Source organism: Pochonia chlamydosporia (assembly GCF_001653235.2).
Source record: "Pochonia chlamydosporia 170 chromosome Unknown PCv3seq00009, whole genome shotgun sequence".
Lineage (NCBI taxonomy): Eukaryota > Fungi > Ascomycota > Sordariomycetes > Hypocreales > Clavicipitaceae > Pochonia > Pochonia chlamydosporia.
The window spans coordinates 182742-207691 of NW_019154044.1; the positions used below are offsets into that span (position 1 = coordinate 182742).

The 24950-nt window shown below is 46.4% G+C and overlaps 5 protein-coding genes across 5 annotated transcripts; 2 read left to right on the forward strand and 3 right to left on the reverse strand.

Annotated features, from left to right (window-relative positions):
- Positions 1-1861: 1861 nt before the first annotated feature.
- On the forward strand, positions 1862-2722 carry VFPPC_10600 (antigen; the record flags this gene model as incomplete). Its single annotated transcript, XM_018288938.1, has 1 exon — positions 1862-2722. The coding sequence occupies one exon, from the start codon at positions 1862-1864 to the stop codon at positions 2720-2722; it is 861 nt and encodes a 286-aa protein (XP_018138079.1).
- A 322-nt stretch (positions 2723-3044) lies between these two features.
- On the reverse strand, positions 3045-4151 carry VFPPC_10601 (alpha-L-fucosidase; the record flags this gene model as incomplete). Its single annotated transcript, XM_018288939.1, has 1 exon — positions 3045-4151. One exon carries the CDS (start codon positions 4149-4151, stop codon positions 3045-3047), a length of 1107 nt encoding a protein of 368 aa, XP_018138080.1.
- Positions 4152-12529: 8378 nt separating this feature from the next.
- On the reverse strand, positions 12530-13727 carry VFPPC_10604 (hypothetical protein; the record flags this gene model as incomplete). Its single annotated transcript, XM_018288942.1, has 2 exons — positions 12530-13267; positions 13362-13727. The coding sequence occupies 2 exons, from the start codon at positions 13725-13727 to the stop codon at positions 12530-12532; spliced, it is 1104 nt and encodes a 367-aa protein (XP_018138083.1).
- A 3299-nt stretch (positions 13728-17026) lies between these two features.
- On the forward strand, positions 17027-18879 carry VFPPC_10605 (hypothetical protein; the record flags this gene model as incomplete). The annotated part of the gene is made up of 4 exons (XM_018288943.1): positions 17027-17367; positions 17419-18191; positions 18247-18406; positions 18459-18879. The coding sequence occupies 4 exons, from the start codon at positions 17027-17029 to the stop codon at positions 18877-18879; spliced, it is 1695 nt and encodes a 564-aa protein (XP_018138084.1).
- A 1148-nt stretch (positions 18880-20027) lies between these two features.
- On the reverse strand, positions 20028-21054 carry VFPPC_10606 (hypothetical protein; the record flags this gene model as incomplete). The annotated part of the gene is made up of 2 exons (XM_018288944.1): positions 20028-20772; positions 20885-21054. The coding sequence occupies 2 exons, from the start codon at positions 21052-21054 to the stop codon at positions 20028-20030; spliced, it is 915 nt and encodes a 304-aa protein (XP_018138086.1).
- Positions 21055-24950: the final 3896 nt, after the last annotated feature.

Consider the following 24950-nt stretch of genomic DNA (forward strand, 5'->3'; position numbering starts at 1 on the left):
ATAAGCTTGTCAAAACGGATTTGCCCCGATTCAGGGCCAAGGGCAAGATAATCTCACCGTTTGATGGTGTTGCTTGAACCAAATAGCGAGCTCTACCATCGTCTGGCAAGAAAGCATACTTTCAAAATGATATTCCGAGACTTTCCAAAACAGCGCCTAGAAGCGAATAATCCAGGTCTTACGAGAGTGAGCACATAGTGAAATCCTGTTCATTTGGTTTGAGGACTTTCGGGCCGGACAATATAGCCATGTCTTATCCTCCAACAACTTCAATTAATGGCTCTGGGCCAGAGTTTCGTACTCATGGTCCATCAAGCTGAGCACCACTTTGTCAAGCATCGTCATGTCACATACACAAAAATTGAATGGTCGCCCGGCAGCTGCGATTTATTGTAGCGTTTTTTGGATCAAATTTTGACTCTATATATGCATCGTGTCGTGGAATTCCTTGCCGGCAGCCCGCCTTACATAGTCAAGGTGGCCGGTTTCTAGCCAAACTTTCATCACAACCTGCTCTGCCTAGTCGCTTGGTGATTGTGACCCTGTCGATACCATCACAATACCTCTGGATATTCTCATTGAACCAGCGCTGCGCCTCCTCATCGTCACACGAGTCCAAGACATCGTCATCAAGCATAAGCCCCCCATATACATATGAAATACTCCACATTGTTAGACTCGATGTCCACATACCTGCCACCGGCTCCCGCACTAATGTTCGAACGAAACTTTGAAGAAGAAGGGCGCCATCCGGGTAGAATATATTACCTTCGTGAATGAGTGAATTACCTGACGTCGACTTGAGACGAATGTGGCTGTAAGATGATGGTAATAGCACGATTTTAGCTGTGCTCTTCTCTTGTGGAGGGAAGAGGAAACATGCTGAATTCCGATCCAGATTGCTATAATCGTTGATGATGCGACGGTAGATTGTTTCTCTCAACCTTCCTTGGTAGAATGTCGGGTCAAGTGATCCATACGACCAGGTCCAGTTCCGAAACCTTGCCAATCGCAATTGCTGCACGGCATTATCGAACTGCTCGTCTTCGACGACAAGCATGTAGTTCTGTACTAAATTAGCATTGGTATACAGCGTTGACAATGCAGCGCTTACGTCGCAAACAAGTTGGACTCCGAGAGCGGCAATAGCTCTTTCACCCCAGACCAGAGCCGGGATGGAGCCTAGAGCGGAAGCGATGCATTCCATGAGGCCCAAATAATTTGAAGATGGCTGACCAGGAATTGTTGGGGACAGCGGATCGCGGGGTATATATACCCTCTGTCCAAACTGTCACCGTGGTTGCTATGCTCAGAAGGTTCCCCACCAAACCCAAAACCAGCCAGGTTACCATCTTCCAGTTAGTTGGGATGCCGTGGCGGATTCTGTTTCAAAGATGGCTGGTGATGTCGAAAGAGACCGCCCTGCTACACCAGGATACTGTACCGCAGCACTTGGCCATGTTGGCATCCTTCCTCCACAATACTCTTCCCGAAGCTCCATCGATGGATACAGCTGGTGGTAAGCGCAATCAAAAATATGACACTGCAGAGCCAAGCCTTAGGCGAACGTGTGGACGATTGTTGTGATTCGCCTCAGGATGCATCATCGAGATATCCATCGATGGGCATCGTAGGTTGCTTCCAAATGCACTACAGCGGCATGCCCTGGTCGCAAATGAATGGCATCCGCCTGATCAAGACAGTTTTATGAAAGCACCCGTATATAAATAGTGGCCAGTTACTTCCGTAAATGCCTGTTTGAATAACATCTAGCATGAAGCGTTCCATTGACCGTGTTTAAACCAAGCGACCATCTTGGAAACCAACGTCCAATCTTGACTCAATTGGAAACAATTAGATCATGCCTCGGCCTAACGCCTCTCTGCCTCTTTCCCCCGAGGAGCTCGCTCAGGCTGTTGCAGATCTCGCGGAATACATGTCTCCGTCACGAGCGAAATTCAGCATTTGTGGTGGTGCCGCGTCTATGCTTGTTCGAATGCAAAATGGCCTTCCTCTTCGCAGCACCGAGGACATCGACCTAGTTGTTCAACCCACAGCGGGTGTGACGGCCCAGAGCATCTCAACCTGGCTTTTACAAAACTATCCCACTGCTTTTGTTGCGAAAAAACATTATGGTGTCTCCGTCCCAGCACTTGCGTTTCATAGATCTGATGGATCTGTTAAACACATTGAGATTGAGATATTCGACGTCAATGCCTGGCCCCAAAGACCTCAATACAACCTTGACAGTCCAGACAACGATGTAACTATGGTCTCCATATCAGGCGTCCAGGTTCCTGTCTTCAGTGCTCGCTGGCTTCTCCGCGAGAAGATAATGACGGCTTTTGACCGGCAGGGAACAAGGAAGGAGCGATCAGACCTAGACGACGCTTGCGCTCTTCTGGATACCGTAGAGCCGAGCAGCGTCGACTTGACGAACAAGGAGGCGGCGGTCCGACACCTGATCGCGAGGAGGCCGGACGTACGCCAGTCATTGGAGCTCAAAATCGTTTGTCCAGCCGTTCTGGGGATGCCATGGACGTGGAACGAACCGGCTGCGGTGTACTGGCGATGGGAAAAGGATCAGTTGCGATACCTTGACGCGGATCTTCGACGCCATAAGTTCAAATGGGACGAGATGACACAAGTGTGGTATTTAACCGCTGGGGGCCAAGATTGGTTTTACAGCGCGGAGAATGCAGACATTGCACTCTGGACTTAACAACGTACCAGTACTTATTGAGAGAAATATTCAGTCATGGTGTAATGCGTTTTATGCTCCATTTTGCATCCTCTGGAGTCACTCCTTGCTCAATCGAGGGACATAGGGCCTATTAAGTCCTCGAAAATACTCTTTTTCTCGGAGTCTCCTTTTAATAAATGACGGCCCTCACTGGTAATATTTTCTCTCCGTTGTTTCATAGACTGGAATGCGCTGCCAGGTGAAGTTTTAATTGGGCAAATATTTGCGTATTATAGGCGATTTCGTGTCTTATCTCGCTTCTTGTGCTACTTAGGCGCCATGTCGTAATTGTTCCACCTCCTTAATGAACATTCGGCCTTGGCCATAACTCCTCCCGGAGAGACTCAATTTCCGCTTCCGTTACGCCTTTGGATTCTACGTGGATCAGCTTTGTCGCCGATAAGTACTCAATGGCCTTATCAAGTTTTGCGTTCAAAAGCTCTTTCGCCGCGTACATCACCCTTAATCCAGCTTGTTCGTCGTTTCTCAATGCCGGCGCGTTTTCGAGACAAAACAATAACACGTTTCCTAACGCCCTTGCGTCCCCGGGATATCCTAGAAGCTCCATGCCAATATCGATGAGCATTAGGCGGGCCGGCCCAGCAGCCGCTGCGGACGGCTGAAGAAGCGTGTTCCATGGCTTTATGTCACCGTGGACCACCTCACACGCCCCAAGCTCTCGCACCCCTCGGACCAAGCCTTGAAGCTGTTGAAGTGTGAGGTCCAGGTTACTTCCACTCTTCTTTCTCTTCTTTGCCAAATCCTCGCCGGCATATGGCATGAGGATGCCGACAACCTTCCCGGGTTTCGCGGGGTGCCAATCAGCCACAACAACGGCAAGAATTGGGACAACACAGAAGCGCCTGGACATCTCCGACTTAGCTTGACTCGCCGGTATTTGGCTCATTTCTATAAGAGCACTTCGTCTTTCAATTTCAGACTCAATTACAGTCGAGTCGGCATCGGTTTCAATGTACTTCAGTACGCAGTCTTGATCTTTCCAAAAACATCTGTAAGCTATGGCATCAAGTCGGCGCAGGTTTGTAATGTCCAAGAGTGTGGTCTCGAATTTGTCAGTGGATCTGCAACCATAGTCAAGCATTTCTTTACGCGGCCATATTTGAATAGTAAACGAAGCGCCCTGAGGGTCCATCTCATCCGTTTTCCACGCCTCGTCTTCGTCTTCCTGGATGTCGGTGTAATTGATTCCGAGATGTTTTTCAATCACGCTGGATAACCACTTCAAATCCGGTGTCTCTTCTCCCGCCGTCGAACAGTTTGCTTTGATTCCTACACCATGCCAATCGTCGTTAGCTGTATCGTACACAGCCGCAGAGCATCCCTCATCAGACTTTATATAGCCGTAGATTGCAACTTTTGGGGCGGTCCGTCGAACACCTGTTGCCATGTCTGCGAAGTTTTCTTGTTGACGACTTGACGAACGTAGAGGAAAAAGTGACGTAAAGCGTGAGAGTAAACGAATGAGATGGCCGTGCGAAAACTCGGTTCTTGGCTATGGCGGTGATCTGTATTCTTACGCGTGCCGTCCGTGGCATACCTACTCTTTATTTTTCACAACAGATGGTAACTGTGGGGCGCCGCAACCCAGCACAGAGCATATTCCTGGTCATCACAATTGACACTGAAATGTCTCAGACGCAAGATATCGTCGAAAAAATTTGTGCTTTGTATATTGGTGGCCCCCTTAAGCTGAACGCCGAATTCTTGCTTATGTATACTGGCCTGTCACCGTAGGTGGTACCGAGTTGGTAGACTTCTAGAGGTATGGTCTAGAGAGTTAGAAATGGAATCAATATGCCTGGCAGTAGCTTACCTCGTCTGTATCCTTTTCATGGCATCCCCATGCTCTCGTCCACTCTGTGTGTTGATTGCACTCCCCTACTTTGGGAGGCTTAGTAGTCGTTGTGATAAAGGTTACGTTTTGCTGCTATAGAGACAGGATATAATGGAGTCAAACTCGGACAGAGAACCGATGGACACTAATGTATTTAAGTACAGTCCTTGCCTTGAGCATTATTGTAGACAACTCAGCTAGTTCTTGGCCACTTGTGTACCACTACCTACTAATGCGCCCATTCCATTCATAAGTGGAAGAATACTATATGGATAGAAACACAGACTGGATTTTCATTTTATTTTTTGGCCGTAAGTTGGATGAAACTCGGTTCTCATGAGAGAGCACAGGAAGATGATCCCAAACATTACCTGCGCCTATATGACAAGGGCTAAGATTTAGGGCTTAGAATAATAATTCCATTTTAGCGATAATCTCTTATGGCATCAAAGATACTTAATTCTGTACATCCTGGTTGACCCTCAGGCTCCAAATTATAACCCTCCTTCCGTTAGTGCCTTAGGCTCTCATGGTTGACCTCACGATCCCGGTGTGTAGCCGACATCTTAGTACAGCCAGCATCGCGGGCGGGCCTCACCCTGGACCTTATCCGTGTAACGGTCTGTCTCTCCTGAACTTCCCGCATTCCCACCTGCAAGAGACCTGCCAGCAATCCATGTATTCTTTTTCCAGCGCGATCCAATTGAGTAAATGAATTCTCTCAGTGTTTGTTGAGGGTCCGATGACTGGGCTATTTCACTTTTATATTCCAGTTGATAGAGTTCATGATTTATTTCCCGCACTACCATATTGTCCGGAAGTAGTGTATCTAAGAATGTTAGTCCCATACCAGAAAAGACAGCATATAGTTACTTACTATTCGGTAGGCTCCAAATGTACACAGAACTTTTCTTGAATTCCTCAAGATTTTCGATTTGGAAGTCGCGAGGGCGCAAAGGGAGACTGTTCAGCGATGCACCATGATCTACCCATAACAGGTCGCAAGGGATACGTTTCCATGAGGTCTCCATTCTCAAATAATGAGTGCTTGCAATGTAACAGCGACATTTAATCCAGCGGTAATGACCATTACTTATAGATGGGACTCTGACGCCACAGACCGTCGTGGGCTTAAGCGACAGTGGCTATATTGCATTACAGCAGCAGTAAATTTGAGCTTACCGTAAGACTTGAAGTACATATGTAATATTCTGCACTATTCAACTTGGTTGTTTTCGTGGAACGACCACGTGTGAGTTTAATTCTTAGAAATCGCCTTGTTAGTACCCTGCGTATAAAACGTCGCCGCCGGCGACTCCTAATCGAATTTTTCTACACCAAGCGACATACCGCCGTCCTCTACTCAGATCAAACTTCCTAAACATAGCTAATAAATGACCCTCCACTTTCCCCAACAAGCTGATCTACCCATAATGTCTGACACAGAGTCCGAAACTGGCCCTATTCTGTCAAAAGTATGGGCTCTACTACTTCCGACTGTTGCTGAAAATTCTGAGGCGAATTGGGCGATTGCTATTTCTGACATAAGCGACCGTGATTGGACGTGGTGGGAGATGGTAAAAACCAGAACGGGGGAGTTTCAGATCAAATCGACCGCCTCTAAGATGGCTCCGGCCACAGCAAACAGCCAGAGCCAAATATATTTGGGAGAGATAGCACGTTTGGATGAATTGGAGATGGGATCTACAATTCATCGGGAGCTAACGGAGAGACCGAAGTGCTGGACCCAACGAGAATTTGTTTCTGAGATTTGGGATACACTATACGAAGATGGTGCCTTAAATCGGGCAGAGCATGATCTTGGAAAGCGAGAGTTGGCAGCTGCATTCGGTGGGCAAAGTGGGAGATCTTGACTTTTTGCATGTAGATTGGTATAAAGATGAAAATATTACCGGGGCCCTTCCTTATATTGATATATTTCGTCCAGTTTTGACAGCACACTTCCAAGCTGAGATCCAGATTCGCCCACTTTCAACAGATTAGTTGCTGCATCGCTTGCCACGTTATGAATATCACTTAAAAGAACAATAATTCGTTGCAGGCCCGGGCATATGTTCGAGGGTATCCCAGAGCCTAGTAATGTACTCGCATCCCCCATGCTTTTGCATACTTTGTAAGACTCAGTATAAATCTACAAAACTCGCGAAGCATGGCTTGGTCGCTCGAACTATACCACATAGTTGTCTGATTCAGCTTCCCACGAAGTTTATTGAGTTGTTCCGTCCAGTCCGGGATGTCCTTCAAGTGTGCGTAAAAAGCTAATATAGGGTCCCGTTTGTCTTGAATGCTTTGCAGTTCCATGAGTCGTAATGTATCACGACCGGAAAGCCGAGTTTTCATTTAACAGCCGGAAGGGTAGTTGAGTAACAACAGGGGTAAGAATAATGGGTTGGGTAGTGGCACCACCTTGGGGTGATAAAGAGATGACAGAGAGAGTTCAAAATGGCGACAACACGGGCTCTTGGTTCAGCTTTATATCTTGACAAATGTGTTGACACCACGGGACCATGACTCCTCTTTCCTACCACTGAAATAGTCAAATGGCTGCGGTTGGCGCATGTCTACCAAAAAGACGATTCGTGATGGGTTGAGATAGACAATCACACGTATGAGATGTGCAAACACGAAGGAAAGGTCTTAATTACAGAATGCCCTAGGAATAACTAACCAGTAACTCTGTAATGATAGCATCGTGCATGACCGGCGGTCCACGATAGACTAATATGGTGGCGTCTTCTTTGATCCAAGTTGCCACCACCGCAATGATACCAGAAGAGCTGAGGTGCCGGTGTGACTTGTTGCAGATGCAGTCAACTACACACCAGCTTGGCCGAAGTCTGCAAGGCATCGCATTGGTACCCACCACAGGTCCTTGGTAACCGTACGGATTCTTTTACCAACAACAATGCACTGATTACGGTAGATCTTTTAAGTAGCAGACCTCCAGAAAATCGCAACGGGCAATTAGTTCCTCAGCTAGGCTGAACTTGAGAGCACTCTCGATTAGTCCCCTGTAGTCATCGCCTGTGATATATCCAAATTGGCAACTTGCTCGTAATGCATATAGGACGTGCTTCTCGCTGGCTTGCATTTAGTAAAGAACTTCTGGCTAAGGAGACTAAATCAATTGCTTACATGTTAAAGCGAATTCGTCTTTCCGACTTTGATAACATATGAGCCCTCCGGAGATATTCCCTCAGTGTTGCAGTATTTATGTTTCCCATAACATCCCATTCATCCCGTTCTTGATTGTGATAGTGTTTCTCAAGTAGGCTGGGTATTGCGTGCCTTAGGTGCCACGTAAGGCTAACAAGAGAGCTGATATCTTCTGATGTGTGGTAAAAAGCGAGGAAGCAGTCTGGGATGGGAGTTGACTGTAAAAGATTATCGGCGATGGATTGTGAGTGTGAGGTCCTCACACTAAATAAGTCCCAGACTTTACGACCGTAGTGAGATTGAATATATTCGGCATCTGGAATGGGCAAACTTTGACACGTCTTGATAAGCGGTTCTGTATCCCAGCTTAGCTGCTCTCTGAGACTGTTAGCGGCGAAATCCGCCAGCTAAAGCGGACGTACGCTTGAATATGAACCAAAGTCCAAGCAGCCAAAGCGGAATCCCGGTCTATTGGACCATGTTCCTGTCTGCGAAGACTTAGTGTGTGGCTACAAGTGACAGACATCTACTTACAAATCCAAAATTCTGCGCTGTATCAACTGAGAGTACATTTGGACCCGTTCATTTTGCAGTCGATAATAAAAGAATAACAGAGTTAGAGCTAGGATTTGTGTTGAACAGTTTTGGAGACAGCCTAGATAGTGCCATTGTGTCACTAGTGATGCGTAACCTTCGTCGTTTTGAACTCGCGTTGTCCCAGTGCCGATGGCGGCCATCAAAGTAACGGCTAGATCACTGTCGTCTTCTGCGTCGCATCTAATACCAGAGTTACGCCGCTCAACATATGCAAATATAACTTGTTTTATGTAATCTGGAGTTAGCGCTAGTTGTACGGGGAGAACATTATCAACGAATGTTTTTATTTTGTCGATGTCATGATTAAGTCGTTGGCTCCCAATCTGTATCTTGTTTAAGTCTTAGCCTAGATGCTAAAAGCTGCCGGAGAGGAAATGCACTTACCGAGAGCCACAAATCCGGAAACATCGTGATCTCGGTTGGTCAAAGGCAGCAATGAGTGTAGCAGACGATGGGCACGCTTCGTTGGCTATGGAGCTAAATGTTCGAGATTGTATGATAGACGTGAATTTGACAGGAAGGCACGATGTAAAAGCACCGCTGGAGGCGGTCGCCCCAACTTTATAGATCGGTCGGCCTACGCCACTATAACCAGCAAAACCCCACAACGGGGTTCGCTTGCGCATGCTTCATGATTACGACATCCGGGGGAGAACTGGGGTGGACGCGATATTTACTAGGAGAGCGAGAACTCTCGACGACCAAAGGTGACCTCCTCGCTACCCATCGGCCAGACGCAGTATCATCTAAGCAAAGTATTCATTTCAAACACATAAAAATGATAATTGTCCCTAAAAGCATTAAAAATACAAAAGTTATACATGAAAAGTATCGCCAAAGTACGACTTAGACTGCCGAGGGTTGCAAATACACTCTTAGCTTCGAAGCGATAGAATGCTGTAGATACTCGATTGAACGGAAATCCGCAGGCGTGACGAATTCAGAACCCAACTGTAGTGAAACAAGCGTATTTGTGGCCAGTGATAAGCAATTATCGCATTGGCTCTTATTGGCACACATGCCGACCAAACGATACAATAAGAATCTTTCTCTAACGGGAAGTTAGCGTTTACTATGGCATATATAATCCAAACGAAAGGTTAAAATTTACGCCGAAAATGTCCACCGTCTATAGCTTGTGTAGTTTGGCCCTTGAATATTCGCAAGATACTCTGTGATAGAAGTGAAGTTCAGGTTTTGACGAAGCTTTTGCTCCTTCATATAGCGATCTTTCCATGTATTAAGCAGAGGTGTAACATTGACAGACTCTAGAGGCGGTAGTTTGAGCCCAGGTTGGCACGCAGCGAGTCGTGATGCGTTGTTGGCCACCCGGAGTTCAAAAAACGCTCCAGCATTAACGCCAAAACTCTTAATTATATCTTCTTTCGAAGGTAATCGAATATGCTCGAACACTGGTGGAATGGCAATCATTCCCGTGTGGATAGGATACTCCCTGTTGATATTAGCTACAATGTCATACTACCAAAGTATAGGAGACAACATTACCAGAGAATAAAGCAGCAAAACCAGGCTAAATTGCAATCTGAGAAAGTAATGACCTTATTCGATCGAATCCTATGAGAGAATAAGTCCTTTGAAACTGTCAATTCGGCGCTTTGTCAATATTACCAGATAAATGCTTTGGCAATGCATTCAGTAGCAAGGCTGTGGTACCCAAAAAAAATCCAGTAGAGTCCCAAGAGTGCAAAACTTCGTAAATTTGGCTGGTGAGTTTCAGAGAATTGGATTTGCATAATATCCTTATAATTAAAGGGGCTTGCTTTCGCTAGATCCTCCATTACTAGATGCCACAGTCGATCGTCGGGGGTAGGCATGCTAGAGAACCGTCTTTGTTGCATTGCTAAGACTTCTTCCGGTGTAAATAGTGGCCACTGAGGTAGAATGTTTGTTAAATAGATCATGATAGGGTCCCAATAGGGTATGTATTCCGATATCTGGTCACCCAGGTATTGAGTCGCATTGGCTGGGCTTGTTGCTACGGAAAGGCTGTCGAGCAGACTTTCTTCTCCTGACATGTTGAATCATTTAATAATCGCCTGAATGAACTGCAATTCGAGCTAAAGAAGAAGGTGGTGCCCGATTTGAGGATCCTCAACATAATTTATATTTGGGAGATCCATTGTCCAATATGTTCCCTGGCGTCCTATCACTCTTTCGTCTAACAAAACTCTTTACAGGGGCAAAACCCACTGGTAGGTCGGCGCTTGCTCTTTCAAGGTGATTCATCAAGGAACAGGCAGGGTGATGGATTAGGATTGTCATCGTTCATTTTCTGCCTTATTTCTTCGCATTCACTGACATATGCATCGCAAATTAACATCCGGGGCCTCACGCTCCAGCTATAATCTTATACGTGACTGCAAACAACGAATAGTCTGCAAGTTTAACAAGGTTTCACATCCTGGATACCGTAGCCACAGCCAAAAGGGGCTTGAATTGGGGGCCTGTGCCGTGTCGACGTGGATATAATGCGTTTAATTTATGGTTGGACTCAAACCTGAGCTTTCCAAGCGCTGTTGCTCCCAACAGACCGAACAAAGGTAACATTGCGTCCTCGCTACCAATTTGGTCATGTGTCTGGCAAAACAGATGGACCGACTGGTTGGAGTACAAGCTCGTCTTAACTCATTAGTACGGGGATTTCGGTGGTGGCTACGACGATACTGGCGAGCGGTACGGGACCAGCCGAAATACGGTGAGACTCCACACAAGAATGAAATCAATTTGAAACAAATGTAGACATTAGACTTGGGCGTGGAAGAAATATGTCAGTACGATAGCGATGAGTCTGGTCCATGTAGACAAAGACGGGTCCAATTAGCCCTGGATAAAGATAATAACAGTTGCTTCTAAAACAGGAAACCTAAAATCCTCGCCTGTGCACCCAACCAGAAGCTCAGCGGAGCCGTCTCGTCGAGCTGTAGTGTGTGAACAGCAACATATGGGTCTGCAGCCCGATGGAAATAGTCTCCATCTATTCAATCCTCAAAATTTGAACCTTGTGTCGTTACTCCAAGCTCGGGACCAAATACGTCGCTGCTGTGGCAGCCTCTAAATGCGTTTATTTGCTCCATTTGGTGGGACGTTGGTATAAGCTGGTGCGGGCAACTGGTTGCAATTGGGAAGACGCCGAGTAGGATAGCGTTCGCTCTCACGCCGGGAAGCGATATGAAGGCAGTACAAACGATCCAGATGGTAATATAAATCCTTGGACGAATTTGATCTGGAACGCACAGTTTGTAGTAGTTGGAAAATTTTCATATGAGGACACCCACTAGATATTCGACTTCCTCCTTAGAAAGCGTCTGCTCCTTCCTCTTCTTCTCCTCAAGGTCGTAGTATTCCGAAAAGTCAAATAGGTCCATTCGATAAATGGTGTCGATTAAATCCTCCAGGTCTGTGGACTTTATGTCCGCCGCGGGGAGCTCCAGTAATTCGTTGTGTTGACGAAACTTTGCTAGGGTTTGTGTTTGAACCGAAATGCTCTCTTTGTTACTCAGCACCAGGACCTTTGCCGTCTAAGGTCGCAGCTATCAGCTTACCGAATTTCCCGTAAAAGGCGCGAAAGCTCTTCCTGACCTTCGCTTATATTCAACGATCTTTTAGGCTGGTACACCTGTAGTCTTATCCTCCACCTCTTGACAGAGTCTATAAGATTCTGTATAAAACTGCAAAATTCGTTGAGGGAGTTTTGTTTGTGTGAATCATATCACACAGTCTGCGGCTTTCTTATGACCCGTAGCTCCTCGAGTTTTTGTACCCACCTCGGAACATCTTCCATGTATGTGGTGAACGCTGATTCTGGGTCGCACCAATCCTGACCGACTTCAGGGTCATCGAGTTCCATGGTTTGATTCGGAAGATAGATAAATCGAATCGGAATGCCAAATGAGTTTGCGTAGAATTGTGACTGTTTAAGTGAGCGAAGTTGAAGGCATGAGAGGGGTTTCGGTCCTAGCTTTATACTCTGCCGGCTCTGTCTTTATCCTTAATCACACTTGACTCGACTTGGTGGAATGGCTAAGATTGCCCAAGTTCTCCTGAGCCCGAGGATTGTCCAAGATTAGGTTATCATTTATGTGTCATAAGCGAGAGGTGTTGAAAAAAATTACAATGTGATAAGCAGCATATTTACCTTAGTAGGGGTATTGTTCGACGCGGTTTGGAGCAGTCCAGAGCATCTTTGGTGAGCCAAAAGGGTGTTGCTCCTGCTCCTCCAACCTCGCCATTGGAGCGACAAAGGCGTGACAAATGCCAAGATATTTTTTTCCAATATACTTCAACTGATCGTTAAAAACGGCCCTTTGACTCTCTTGGAGACGCTTCGAGGACAACATTAAGGCAAGAGGCCAAGTCATAAAATATCCTCCCAGCGCTGAAATCATCTCTTTTCGTTGTTGAAAACTGATTGTGATGTTTGAGATGAGACTTTGTAACTCCAAAAAGGCTTGAGCATATTCCGTGCTGGTTTTGTAATCATTTTTCTTAGGCTCATAGATGCATGCCACGCATCGTACTATACTCATGTTCAGGAGAACCCTTGCATGCAGCAGCATGTTCCAGAGCATCAACGGCTGAAATCTGTTATGCTCAGAACCAAGAACTCGATCAGTCCAAGCAATTCTATGTTGAGTGTTCGCAAAAGAACTTTCCCACCAATTTTTACATCTCCGGTCGTGATCCTGGCACTTTTTAAACAGTTCTCTCGCATATTCTTCGTTTCTGGGGTGGTCGAGGAGAGTCTTTGCCTTTGCGCCAAGTGAGCTGGCCTCAGCGCAAAGCTTTTGGGTTAAGGTGTATTTGTGAGTAATGTTGTCTTGTGGCCACCAGACTTCATCATCGTCACCTGAGAGTGTTACAAGACTATGTAAGACCTGATCGAAAATTAGCTGCGTGGAGAGATATGTGTTGGCACGGAAGCAAGAAGCAAAACGATACGAGGATCCAAGCATCTCAGTGCAGCCTTACCATTTGCGTGCGTACTGATATAAATAAGGAATGTGCAATCTGCTTTGCACTTTTTTGGCGGATACGCTCTTTAACCAAATTCATAGCACCTATTATGTGCTTGTACCAACCTCTCACTCCACCAGTTGTAGGGTTGATGCACTCGAATAGGGCCAGGAGTAGAACAGACGCCAAGGTCGCATCCTTTTGCACCATAGCCGTAGCGCCAAGGGCATCATGTATCGCTCGTAGCGCCAAGCCGTACTTTGCAATAGCCAAACAATTGCAATACTTCGAATCAACAGCATCTTTTGCAAACGCTGCCATAGCACAAGCTTCGAACGCCAACTGGTAGTGTTTTGGTTCCCTGCTGATCTCCAGAGGCATGGCAAATCCTGTAAAGCCGGCCAAGTTCTCATCAATTGGGGTGGAGACGTAAACGTAACTGAAGTAAGCATTTGCCTGTTCTTGTAAGGACAGCTGAAGTGCTTGCGATTCTTGAGGCAGCTTGTGACATGGATCTATTGGTGATTGTAAGGCAGCTATATCGCTTGTCGGTGAGATTGCCGGCCTAATTTTCTCTTGGTTTTGTGGGCTCGCTGGGGGTTCCTTCAGATAATGACCCTGTTTCCCTACCCTTTCGCGAGACCAGTAACGCAAGTTCATGTCCAAGCCTATTTTCGGCCCAGTACATGTTCTGCCACTCTTTTGACACTGCTTGCAAACGGGCACAGTTTCGTCACACTAAACATGCCTTACGTTAAACATTAAACACAAAGAGAATATTCTAGCTTGCTAGATTTGCTCGTACCTTGATTCGGCGTTGTCTGCAAGTATCGCAACCTGTCGAAGGTTTGCCACAATAAACCATAGCAGCAAAAATTGTAACCTCTCTAATATTTGGATGGCAACACTGTAGCTCAAATAGGTGCCTCAATAATTATGGCTTTGCGCGTGTTTATGCATAAGTTTTTACACTGCTTCTTTATTCAATAAAGCGTTTCCCAAGTCCACAGAGCGATGGAAAATGCACTGCTTTAATATATCAGTGATGTACTGACCGGCCACTGTAGTGATGAGGCAGCCCTTGTCCTAGACATGGGTAAAAGAGCGAGCCCATGCGTCTTGTGGATTGGGCTTATGAAAAGCGGCTGCTGGTTTTGACGTAGGTCAATAATGGGAAGCTGACATATTGCGCTGTGTATGTGCTGTAGAACGCGCGATAAGTTGTCTGATGGTCCAAGGTGATATGCGATACTTTCCGCGGTTGAACTCCCGGGGCGGCATATTTGTATTGGGATATCACTCACTCATTAGGTACAAATCCGAGTGAAAATCTATTCTTAGTACCAATGTCACGCCTCAATTCTCGTCTACCATTCCAATAACCGTAGCCTAAAACTGTTACTGAGCCGCTCGGTGCTAGGTCATAACACGACAAACGAATCCTGTTATCTATCAACACTCAGTATACCCCATGCTGGATCTATTAACGTCTTTTGTTTTGTCTCGCTTGCTCTGCTTTAGCAACCTCTTGTGTAACTAATTTCAAGGTATGGGTTTGATTCATTTTTTCACGACAGGTAGGGCAGGTTTGGCCGGATGCTGTGCATAACGCAGTGGTTTGCATGGTTTGCATTTATACACTGTGATTAGTTTCTTTTTGTTCATCTTCAACTAGCAGCTGTTTATAATTAGCATAGCCAACCAAATTTGGCTTCGTTACTTACGCTCAAGCAGGTTGTACTGCGGCGAATTAAAAAGGTTCAGCAATAGTGATGACACAACTGCAGCAGTAGGTTTGCGCCAAAATACAGATTTATGGAACGAAGTGAGTCTACGAAAATTTGTCAGGAGAGGGGGCAAAGATCACTTTATATAGAGGATTTTGAGTCCAGATCAAGATTACTAAGATAAATACGTAAACTTGCGTGTTTGCCATACACTAATACATAGGGCAGGCATTCTCATAGCCGCGGTACCTTTTGGAAATCTTTGATGCTGGCGGCAGGTAATAACCTTGACCGACTCGATGGTGACACATGTTCAGTTCGGCGCCGTGCAATTTCTCCTTTACAATTCCTCTGCTGCACCGACGAGCCTGTCTTTGGAGTCGCCAGGCGTGCTTTCCATCCTTGACAAATCTGAAAACGAAACATCATCCGGTTTTTCTCTCCTGGCTCTTTTCTCCACCTTACTCCTGCAATAATTCCAGGCTTGTATGAGTACATGCACAAGACCAAGACGCGTAAAGCCATGCACAAGACCAATGAAAGTAAAGAGTCCGTTTGAAAACTGCACGATTAGCATATAAATAAAACATGTAGAATAGCCAGAGGAAGATATCTCACCAGTTTGTAGTTCAGGGGTGATGCTAGTCCTTCATGAAATGAAAGGAACGATAGCCCAAACGTAAGGAACTCACAAACAGCCCGGATTCCTATGGAAATCCACAGTTCTGTGTTAGCACATGCTCTCTTAGTATTGCTCGCTCGCCTAATGTCTGAATAGAACATGATGCAATATGCAAGCAGCATGGACCCTCGATGGACCGCTACACTTGATGTTGTCAAATACCGAGGCGGCTCTCTAACTCCCATATCAGTTGCCAGCAAAGCAATTCCAATAACGGATAAGAACTGCAGAAAACGTTTCACAGCTTTGCCGTTGATATTGGTTTCTCCAAATACACGAACAGCAAAACCAGAAAAATATACATCCTTTAACGGGTTTAGTCTGTCCATCCAATTCATGAATGAATACGCACTCACTCACCTCTACCAGCATGCTCCATAATAATGCTGTGTATAGATGATAATCTGCCCAATGCCCAGATGAGAAACCCCATAGCCCGCGCCACATCGCCACCACGAGGAAAATACCAACCACAACTCCGGCAACAAGCAAGACATACGAGAAAGGCAAGTATTTCCCTGGCGAGTTATCCGGTGCCTTTCTAGCAAAGAATGCAGAGAAAATAATGATGCATTGCAAAACAAATAAAACTGTCACTAAGATCTGTTGCTCGTAGGACAAGGACGAATGTATTTCCTGCTGCATGGTATCAAAGACGGAATGAAAGCGTCAACAAGGCTACCAACTCACCGCCATTCCCGCAGGAGCAGCCTCATTTTAAGTAGTTTGCTCGAAAGAATTCGTCTGTTGATGTCAGGGTCGGATACAACCTGGTCCGTATCACGTATACGTCTTACCAACATCCCCTCGCCCTTCTTGTCATACCCATTTCCACCTCGCTCAACTTACCAAAGTAGGAGAGAATCTCACCAATGTGTGATAGCTGAAATGAACAAAGTTGATAATGACGGGCCCTTGCGCACGACGGAGTCGCAGTGCGTCTTCCATGCACTACAATAACGGGAACGTAGCCAAAGTGCTCCCATCTAGTACCATTTCCCAACGCATATGTCTTGTCCTGATATCTCGTTGTCTTCCCTTGTCGAATGGTGTGGTAACTTGCATTTCAGCTGTGTGAAATGGGCTGTGATTGGTTAGGACAGATCCGCTTTGGTGGAGGCAACCTCGATTGCCCACACCAAAGCGGGTCTACGAGACGCCACTCCGAGTCGGGGTGCAGGGCTCCTTACCACTGAATGGGATTTGGGGCCGGTTGATTGTGGTGCGACAGCCTCGTTGTTCTTTCCTCTTACAACTACTTTTCTCTCAAAATGCAGAATAAACACAAAGGGGACATTGAATTCTTTATAGAAGATGAAAAGGTGCAGAATGCGCTCACGTTGGCAATAGCTGGACAGCAGCAACTTTCACAAATCCCAGAACACAACACCCTTCACTACTTCAAGGTGTCACATAATGGCCATTCTAGCGCCTGCGAAATCCTTATTATGCCAATTAAGCACAAGCAGTACCAGAATCTATTCTTCTTCCCGATCCGAAGATATACGAAGTGCTGTGACGATGCTCCTGGGAGGGAATTAAAACAACAACACCAGACTATATACGATGTTTACATTCGGCCAAATCAGTGGCGTTTCGATGATGATAACAGGTAAGAGAAACACTCCGTTTTTTGGGGGGGCTACGGTTCATGAATTTTTAGCAAAGAGGTCAAGATGCCCCAAAATGCATCACCCGCGTGTACTTGTCTTGATCACGCACAGCTTGGTCTTGATTATCTACGACAAACCGCCACTGCAACATCTTCTAGCGCGGAAGCGGATGTAGTGTTCCGCATGATCTCTACATGTCTATGTCGGTGTATCGATATGGCCGATGAAATGGACAGTAGCGACACAAACAGCACAGAGCCTCGCTCAAGAAAAGAAACGAATGGTACAGACACGACCACAGAGCGTCACGCAAGCAAAGAAATGGATGGTAGTGACACCGCCATGGAGCCTCGTTCAAGCAAAGAAACGGATAGTGTCGACACAGGCACCGAACCTCGCCCAAGGAAAAAAAGGAAACGTCAAAAGGATGCGGTCGATACGATTTCGAAGAAACTCTTAAAAGCTGCGGAAATAAAAACGCCTGAATCGTCCAACAATGCTTCCGACTGCCGTTCCTTGCCAAGTGGTAGCCAACTCAACAGACTCCCTATTTTGACGACTTACGACCAGCGAGAAGAATTTGCCGAAATCCTACAGAAGCTGCGCAGCAAAACGCACGAGAGAGCTGACCAAATTATGTGGGCGAACAAGCGATACTCTTCCGACATGCGATTCCTCCTCCGTCGTGAAAAAAAGATCGAATCTGATAAGGAAGCCGACCGGTCTGCCAGATCTTCAAGGCTTATCAATCGTATCGCCAGTACGCTATCTAACAACGATTCCAAATGCTATTGTGGTGCACAGGTGTACAATTTATTTGCCAGTATGAAGACCCTGCTTTAATAGCTATTTCTATGGCCACTAATGTCTTATCCTAGAGACCCGTAATTTGCTAACTAACCTTCCTGGTGACGAAGCCAAGCGAGTCGAAGGAGCCGACAAAATAGCAGAATTAATAGGAGCGGATCTTCCGCCTCTGTGCGGTCCTACTATAATATTCCATGCTCCTGCAGTTATCGCCGCTTTATGGGACAAAGAGTTAGTTTCCCAATAACTTCTATACCACTGATGCTAATTACGTCTCGGTTAGCTATGAGACTATATGCAAAGATCTTAATGCAGAACGTCTCGCACTGCATGATGTAACCAAACATGTAGTTAAAGTACCATATGACGACGATCTTTATACATATGGTGTTTATCTCGAGAACGGCTGTCCGGTACATGGTGGGCAGAGTGGCAATACGGCTTCGCCTAACAGCTTGTTGTACAGTGACACTAGCGGAATACAAGATCAACAAACTCAACAGAGTCTCGAAGGAGTCAACTTTCGTACACCGCTTCCCGGTTCTCAAGAAACCGATCCACTACGAATTTTCGACAACTTCCTGGAAACATTGGATGAAAATGGCACCGGATCGCTGGACGATATCGGTATTTCTTCATTCGGTGTGGACATCTTCTCGGGTTGTCTCAACTCTGTTATAGATAACAGTCAATTTTTTGTATAGTAAAAAGTATAACTACGCTACTTATACCCTAGTCATTATTAAGTTTGAAATTTGCAAGTAACAAATAAATTTCCTCCTTTCGTGTGCCAATTGCCGTCCCAGGCTCCAGAAGTGAATAGGCCAAGTTGTGCCGCCAGATATTTTTGTGAATTCTTGTTATCGGGGTTGGGGTTTCGATGTATATTTCCATCTCAAACTCATCCTCGTGCATTGGTATAGCAAAGGAGATGGTTCCAGGTAAAGCCCTAATCCCGCCTCCGGCGGCTACAGAGACTACATTTGTCTCGACTTTGTCCAAGGTAGCTCCCCATGTGTCCAACGTCGGTGCCTTGTTGGTTAGCGCGCCATGTTTGCGTTAAATGCATGCTGTTTCACTTACCAGACTCTTCTTGACTCTGTCCCAGAATGCGCCATGCGCGTCCGACCAATCATAGGCGTAAATGTTAGGGCGGATTTCGGTTCTGTTGACTCGATGCTTCGCCGCCTCCCGAGCCAAGACAACCTCTTCTTCATCTAAATTCATGGTCCCGAATGCCTGCATTGTTTTAACGCACGCCTGCTCGTCTTCGCTGGCGTTTATTTCAAGAAAGTTCACGTTCCCCTCCAGGAGCAGATCAGTGAATTGGGTATCCATGGCCGAGGAAGCGGGGCAAGTTAGGCTCTAGCCGGGGAAATAATCAGCCGATCGCCGTGGGCAAGTCCTGTTCGAAACCAATGTAGATGTTAGGAACGTCGCAATCGCTTGTAAATAGTATGAGGACACACGTTGTTATATTTAATCAGTCATGAAATAGTGTTTAAATACTAGGACAGGATGCAATCTGCAGGACCACGTCAATTCTTCTTTGTTAAATGCATGCGTAATGCGCGCGCTCATAAGGGTCAAGTCATCAATGGGAATGTTCGGAAGTCTCACTTCATAGTACATCTCAATATGCGATGATTAATTGGATAAAGTAACTAAATCATGTATACAAATTATGGGCATCGTGTCAGTACAAACCATAAGATCCTGTCGCATAATAACAAACTGCGCCACGTCACAATCTTATGACCACTTTTACACATCAAGAGTTGCTGTGTACATGTCCCCGATCTTCGATGGATATAGCAGTAACTGTTGTTGACCCCCTGGGTTTCATCACGGATTAAGATGGCCGCCGCACCACATCTGCGGGATAAACCCCAATAAACTCCCCGGTTTCATCGTTGATGATCATTCTAGTCATCTCATCCTCATCGATAGCAGCAGGTTTAACAGGGGTGAGATTGATGGAGTAACCTAGTGATGGTTCCGTTGAGCATTGAGCTGTCGATTCGTATTCAACACCAGGCTGATTCTCAAGATGAGATTGCGCATCAAGAGTTACGGTGTTAAGTGCTCGAACTTCTGCGTCAGCATCCCTCCTTTCAGCAGTCGCAGCACTGTCGCCGACCCTCTCAATTTCCATTATTGGCAAACCTAGCTGTCTCAGGATGCTTGCGCGAGAAACCCGAATAACAATCTCTTTTCCAGATTTAACGCTGGTGGTTTTGATTTCAGTCACCTCATTCTCACTGATAGCCGCAGATTCAGCAGGGTTGGGATTGGCGGCGCAACCTGGTGCTGGTTCCGCGGAGTCTTGAATTATCGGTTCACATTCAACGCCAGGACGATTCTCCTGATGAGATTTCACTCTGTCATTATATTGAGACCATGATGAACCTCCAAGGGGGCTGGAGGCCGGCGAAGGAAAGTCGTGGTTGGCAGGGCTGTTGGTACGAAGTGTCAGAGCATATTCATCGCCCCAGTAGGAGCCGCTACTGTTGATAGATTTTGAATGGACCGTAAGACTTAGACAAACGCCCAGCGCCTGAACACAGTCGTCAACTGAACGTGACAAGGAAATAGTTCTATGATTGAATTAGCGTCAGTGAGGGTTTCCGGAGAGATGCGCACAGAGGTATTCCAATAACAGAGACATGCTCTGCCTAAATCTTTTCGCAGTGAACGTTGAATACTTACGAATGAACTGCCTGCTTGTTATTCATGCGAGACTCTCTTTCTCTAGTGCTTGCATCGCTCTTGGCTTTGTTAAGTTTGACCCAGTCCTCGTCCACAACAGTGTCTAAATCCGTGAACGGTGTAGTAGAGCGACTGCTAGGGAGAGTCGTGGTGGAATGTGATGAAGACATTGCCGATGATGGATGGAATTGCGATGTTGAAAGGGGACAAGACGGTGATGCAGTCTCGAGCTATGTATGTCAAAGAAAACACGAGCCCAAACTTGTGTCGAAGGATGAACCTGAGAAATTCTGCCAAATCGAGAAGCATTGGATATTTATATAACAGAATTCCTTGTCTCTTGTCTCCAACGTTGCCTACTTTGGCGGCCGAACAGCCATTGCCGATGCGTTCAGGACCCTGGCCGCTCCGTCCTTCGTGATGCAGCCAACAGCTCTTCTGCAAGCCACGTCACAACAAATGCTTATAAGCCATGGGCTTGAATTGGAGCATCGACTGGCCAAGTTTGCGTCTTGCATGGTTATACCGCCTGTTAAGCTGGACAGCCGCGGTTTGATTGCGTGATCTTGACAAGCTCAAATCATCCGCTCTGTAGAAACTAGAGGAGGAAATAAAAAAAATTGTGAGCGCAGGTTACTTCTTAGCCGCAACTCATAAAGTGCATAGAGAAGTGTTATATTTGAATCCGACCTGCGAATTGTGAGTGGCCAAAGCAGTTTTGCGATCACCTCACATAATTGCTGCATCTGTGTAAAACTGCAGTTGATACCATTGGACAGCCATCCGGCCATTGGACAGTACGAGCTGTTATGGCTGAGATATCATGGCGTCTACACTAACCCAATCTGGAAAAATTACGAACAATTTGTCTCGATTTCTCCAAACAAGTCCCAGCCGTCCCTACCGTCATGTGGCATTTCCGAAATGAGGGGCTGGTCGACCCATTACTTCAGACAGGCTGCATTGCCTTGAAACTTCCAACACGATCCATCTCTTCACCTCCACAATGGGTCAGCAAGTGAGCAGAGATATACGCTCACGATTGGAGCATCGCAATTTGGAAGACTTGCTCATTGACGATAAGGTGATTATGCGCATGCTAAGGAATATCACAGACTAATAGCGCGTAGTATATCGAGGAGCTCGAACAACATCTTCCGAGGCTCCCAAAGAGATCCCACAACAATCTTGCTAAGGTCTTAGCATCATGCGGGGATGGGGATGGGTCCCGGCCGGGCCTACAACCCGGAGGCTTGGAATCATCGGTTAAGGGTAGGAGGTCCCCACCAAACATACTCGGTTCGTTATGGTCAGTTCAATCCCAACACATCAACGTCCCTCGGAGCGTCGCGAAGATTCTCAAACAAGACCACCGCAACCTTTTACGCCAGTCGTCTAAAAACGGTGTTGACCTCCAATCACCATCTGACTACTATGAATACACGTGTAATGTGGAAACAGATCGCGTCCTTTCCAGGATCTTATGGAGATTTCTGACGACTTCCTATCACGACATCATTTCAGAACTCGACGGTAAAAAATATATTACCAAGACTGAGAGCGGCGGCGTCGCCTTTGTGGTTGCCGTGATTTGTCAACCAGGGGGATATGACCCCGATACCGTTCGCGAGAAAGTGGTGGGCTGGGCGAAGATCGGTCGAAGATACCGTGGATTTATGGATGCCCTATGTCCAGGATGCTTATTTTTGCTTCCTGAGAAAACCAGCGATCTCGTGTAAGTCCTGCTACCTGTTTTTAAGCACACTTCTAAGTCTTTCGAAGCTGGGAGAGGTACGTGCCAGTTAAAGGGGACACGTTTACCAGGGTCATCCAATTCCTTCGAGACCTCAACATTGAATATAAATGCGAGGAAGAAGGTTGGAATGATCTGAGCGAACAAACCCTACAAACCTTACGCGAACCTTTTCGAAACCTCACAGCATTTCAATTTCAACCTGGCCAGCAGTCTCAAGTCACATGTGCCTGGAAACCCCCGATTGCACCAGCTTTTGGCGATGACGACGTACATAGAAGTGATAGATCAAGTCTCAGTCGCGACAGAGTAGGAGAAACCCAAGACAATGGTGGAGATAAATCGCCATCAGGCAGGACGCCCGACTCAAGAGCTCTGTCGAAACTGAACACCAACCGGGTAATCAAAGAGAAACGAAAACAAGGTAATCCGTCCGTGAAGCTGCGGCTGCAGAGCTTCGCCAGAGATCTTACAGCTTCCGATACTTTCAGACCTGAGAGAAGGGATTTTGGCCGCATCGGCGCTCTTTTGAATCAAGATAGCAATTCTTCGGCCATTAGTAAGTGCATATTTATGGCGGAAAACTTGTCCCTAACTAATGTTGTAAAGGGGCGATTCAGTTCGAGAAACGTATTCTTCAACGGATAGTTCTCGAACGGCCTGAGGATATCCTGGGCGGGATTTGGTTCGGTTGTCCGGGTGGTTTGCCCCCATCCATTACACTAAGGTTGTCAAACGCATTGGGCAATATTATACTGGCATCTGGTCGGGAGGTCTATATAGAAAGACCTTCTCCAAATGATAGCGGTATAGTTACTGGAATATTTTTGATTGCAATAGGGTGTTTAAAGCAAATGATTCAAAGAGATGGGTTTGGTCAACCGTTCTGGAACCAATGCGGCGAAGAATTCTTTGTAACGATGCAAGTATTAGATACAGGACTGGTAGCGGATTTCATTGAAAGCGCAGTCTCGGATTAGGTCCAACATTGTGGACCGTCGCTCACCTCGTCGCTTCACCGCCTCCGTATGAGGTTCGGGCTATTATTAAACAGGATGAAAATATATAAGTTATGAAGCAAGGGGCCGGCCATCCCGGCGTGCCATTCGTCGTAGCCTACCCAGCCAATATACCTTCGTTTCTCAAAAAATTTACAGCCTGCGACACGCCCTTAATTTTACTATTAATGATTTTGACGTGGCCGGTAGGGGGTGGATAGATCCAGCACTGTGTCTCCCCTGTCTTATAGACAGTCCCGTCCTTGACCGTGATAGACCATCCTGTTTCCTGGATTATGAACTGTCCTCTCATCTTCCTGATCTCCTCCTTCACCTCCTCTTCTTTAACCAAAAGACTGCCAAAGTCAAAAGAAAATTCAATCATTTTCTCACTCTGACCTTGTAATACCTCAAGCCCGAGAGTGTTTCCCAAGCCCTTCGCCCAAAGGTATTCGCCGAGCTCGGTAAAGAAGTTACCATCAATATTTCCAATGCTCACTGGCGGACCGTCGCGAAACTCGGAGGGGAATAGAGAAACATTACGACTTTCGCCTTCACTCGTACAAAGAGTTGCATCCACTGAGATAATATGAGGGTGGATTTTCTGAGGATCGATATTGGAAATAGGCGTAGGTTCGGTCCAGAACCCGGACGGTTCCGTTGTGCTGGTGCCTAGCAATATTTGCCCTTCGGGGATTGTTGTATGGCGATGAAGAAGCCGCGGCCGGAAATGGTGGTGGGCATTGTATTTTGCAATTATTGTACAAAATTCTTCAAATTCTTCAGATAGGTGCTCGATGTGAGGAAACGCGCTGTCGGGCGGAAATTGATTGTGACTACCCTTGATTAGCAAGAGCTCTGCCAGCACGCACATAAACTAACAGTCTCGCTGAGGCGATTAGAGACTCCTCAGTCATATTGGCGCCTAATCGTAAAACCTCTGTCATCTCGACACAAAGTGCCTTATGCTGGTGAAGTGTCGTGGTTAGTGTTGAGGACGCAAAATGGGGCTCACACATTACTCTTACGTAGGTTTAGGTTCGGGGATTTGGATATCATGTGATGGGGCCAAATGACCCGATATTAACCGGAAACCCCCGGCACGGTGAACTACCATTTGTGTGGGGCCTCAAACAAGCATAAGAAGGTAACACCCAGGGAGGAAACTGTTGGATTGAGTGATTTACGTGATTTTCCGCGACAATATTTGGACCAGTCACTGGTCGTGAAAGGCGCTGTGCTGCTGGCGGCAGATAGCGTTGAGAGTCGTGCATGGTTCTAACCAATATTACGCTCCGTGCCACATAGAAGGCTA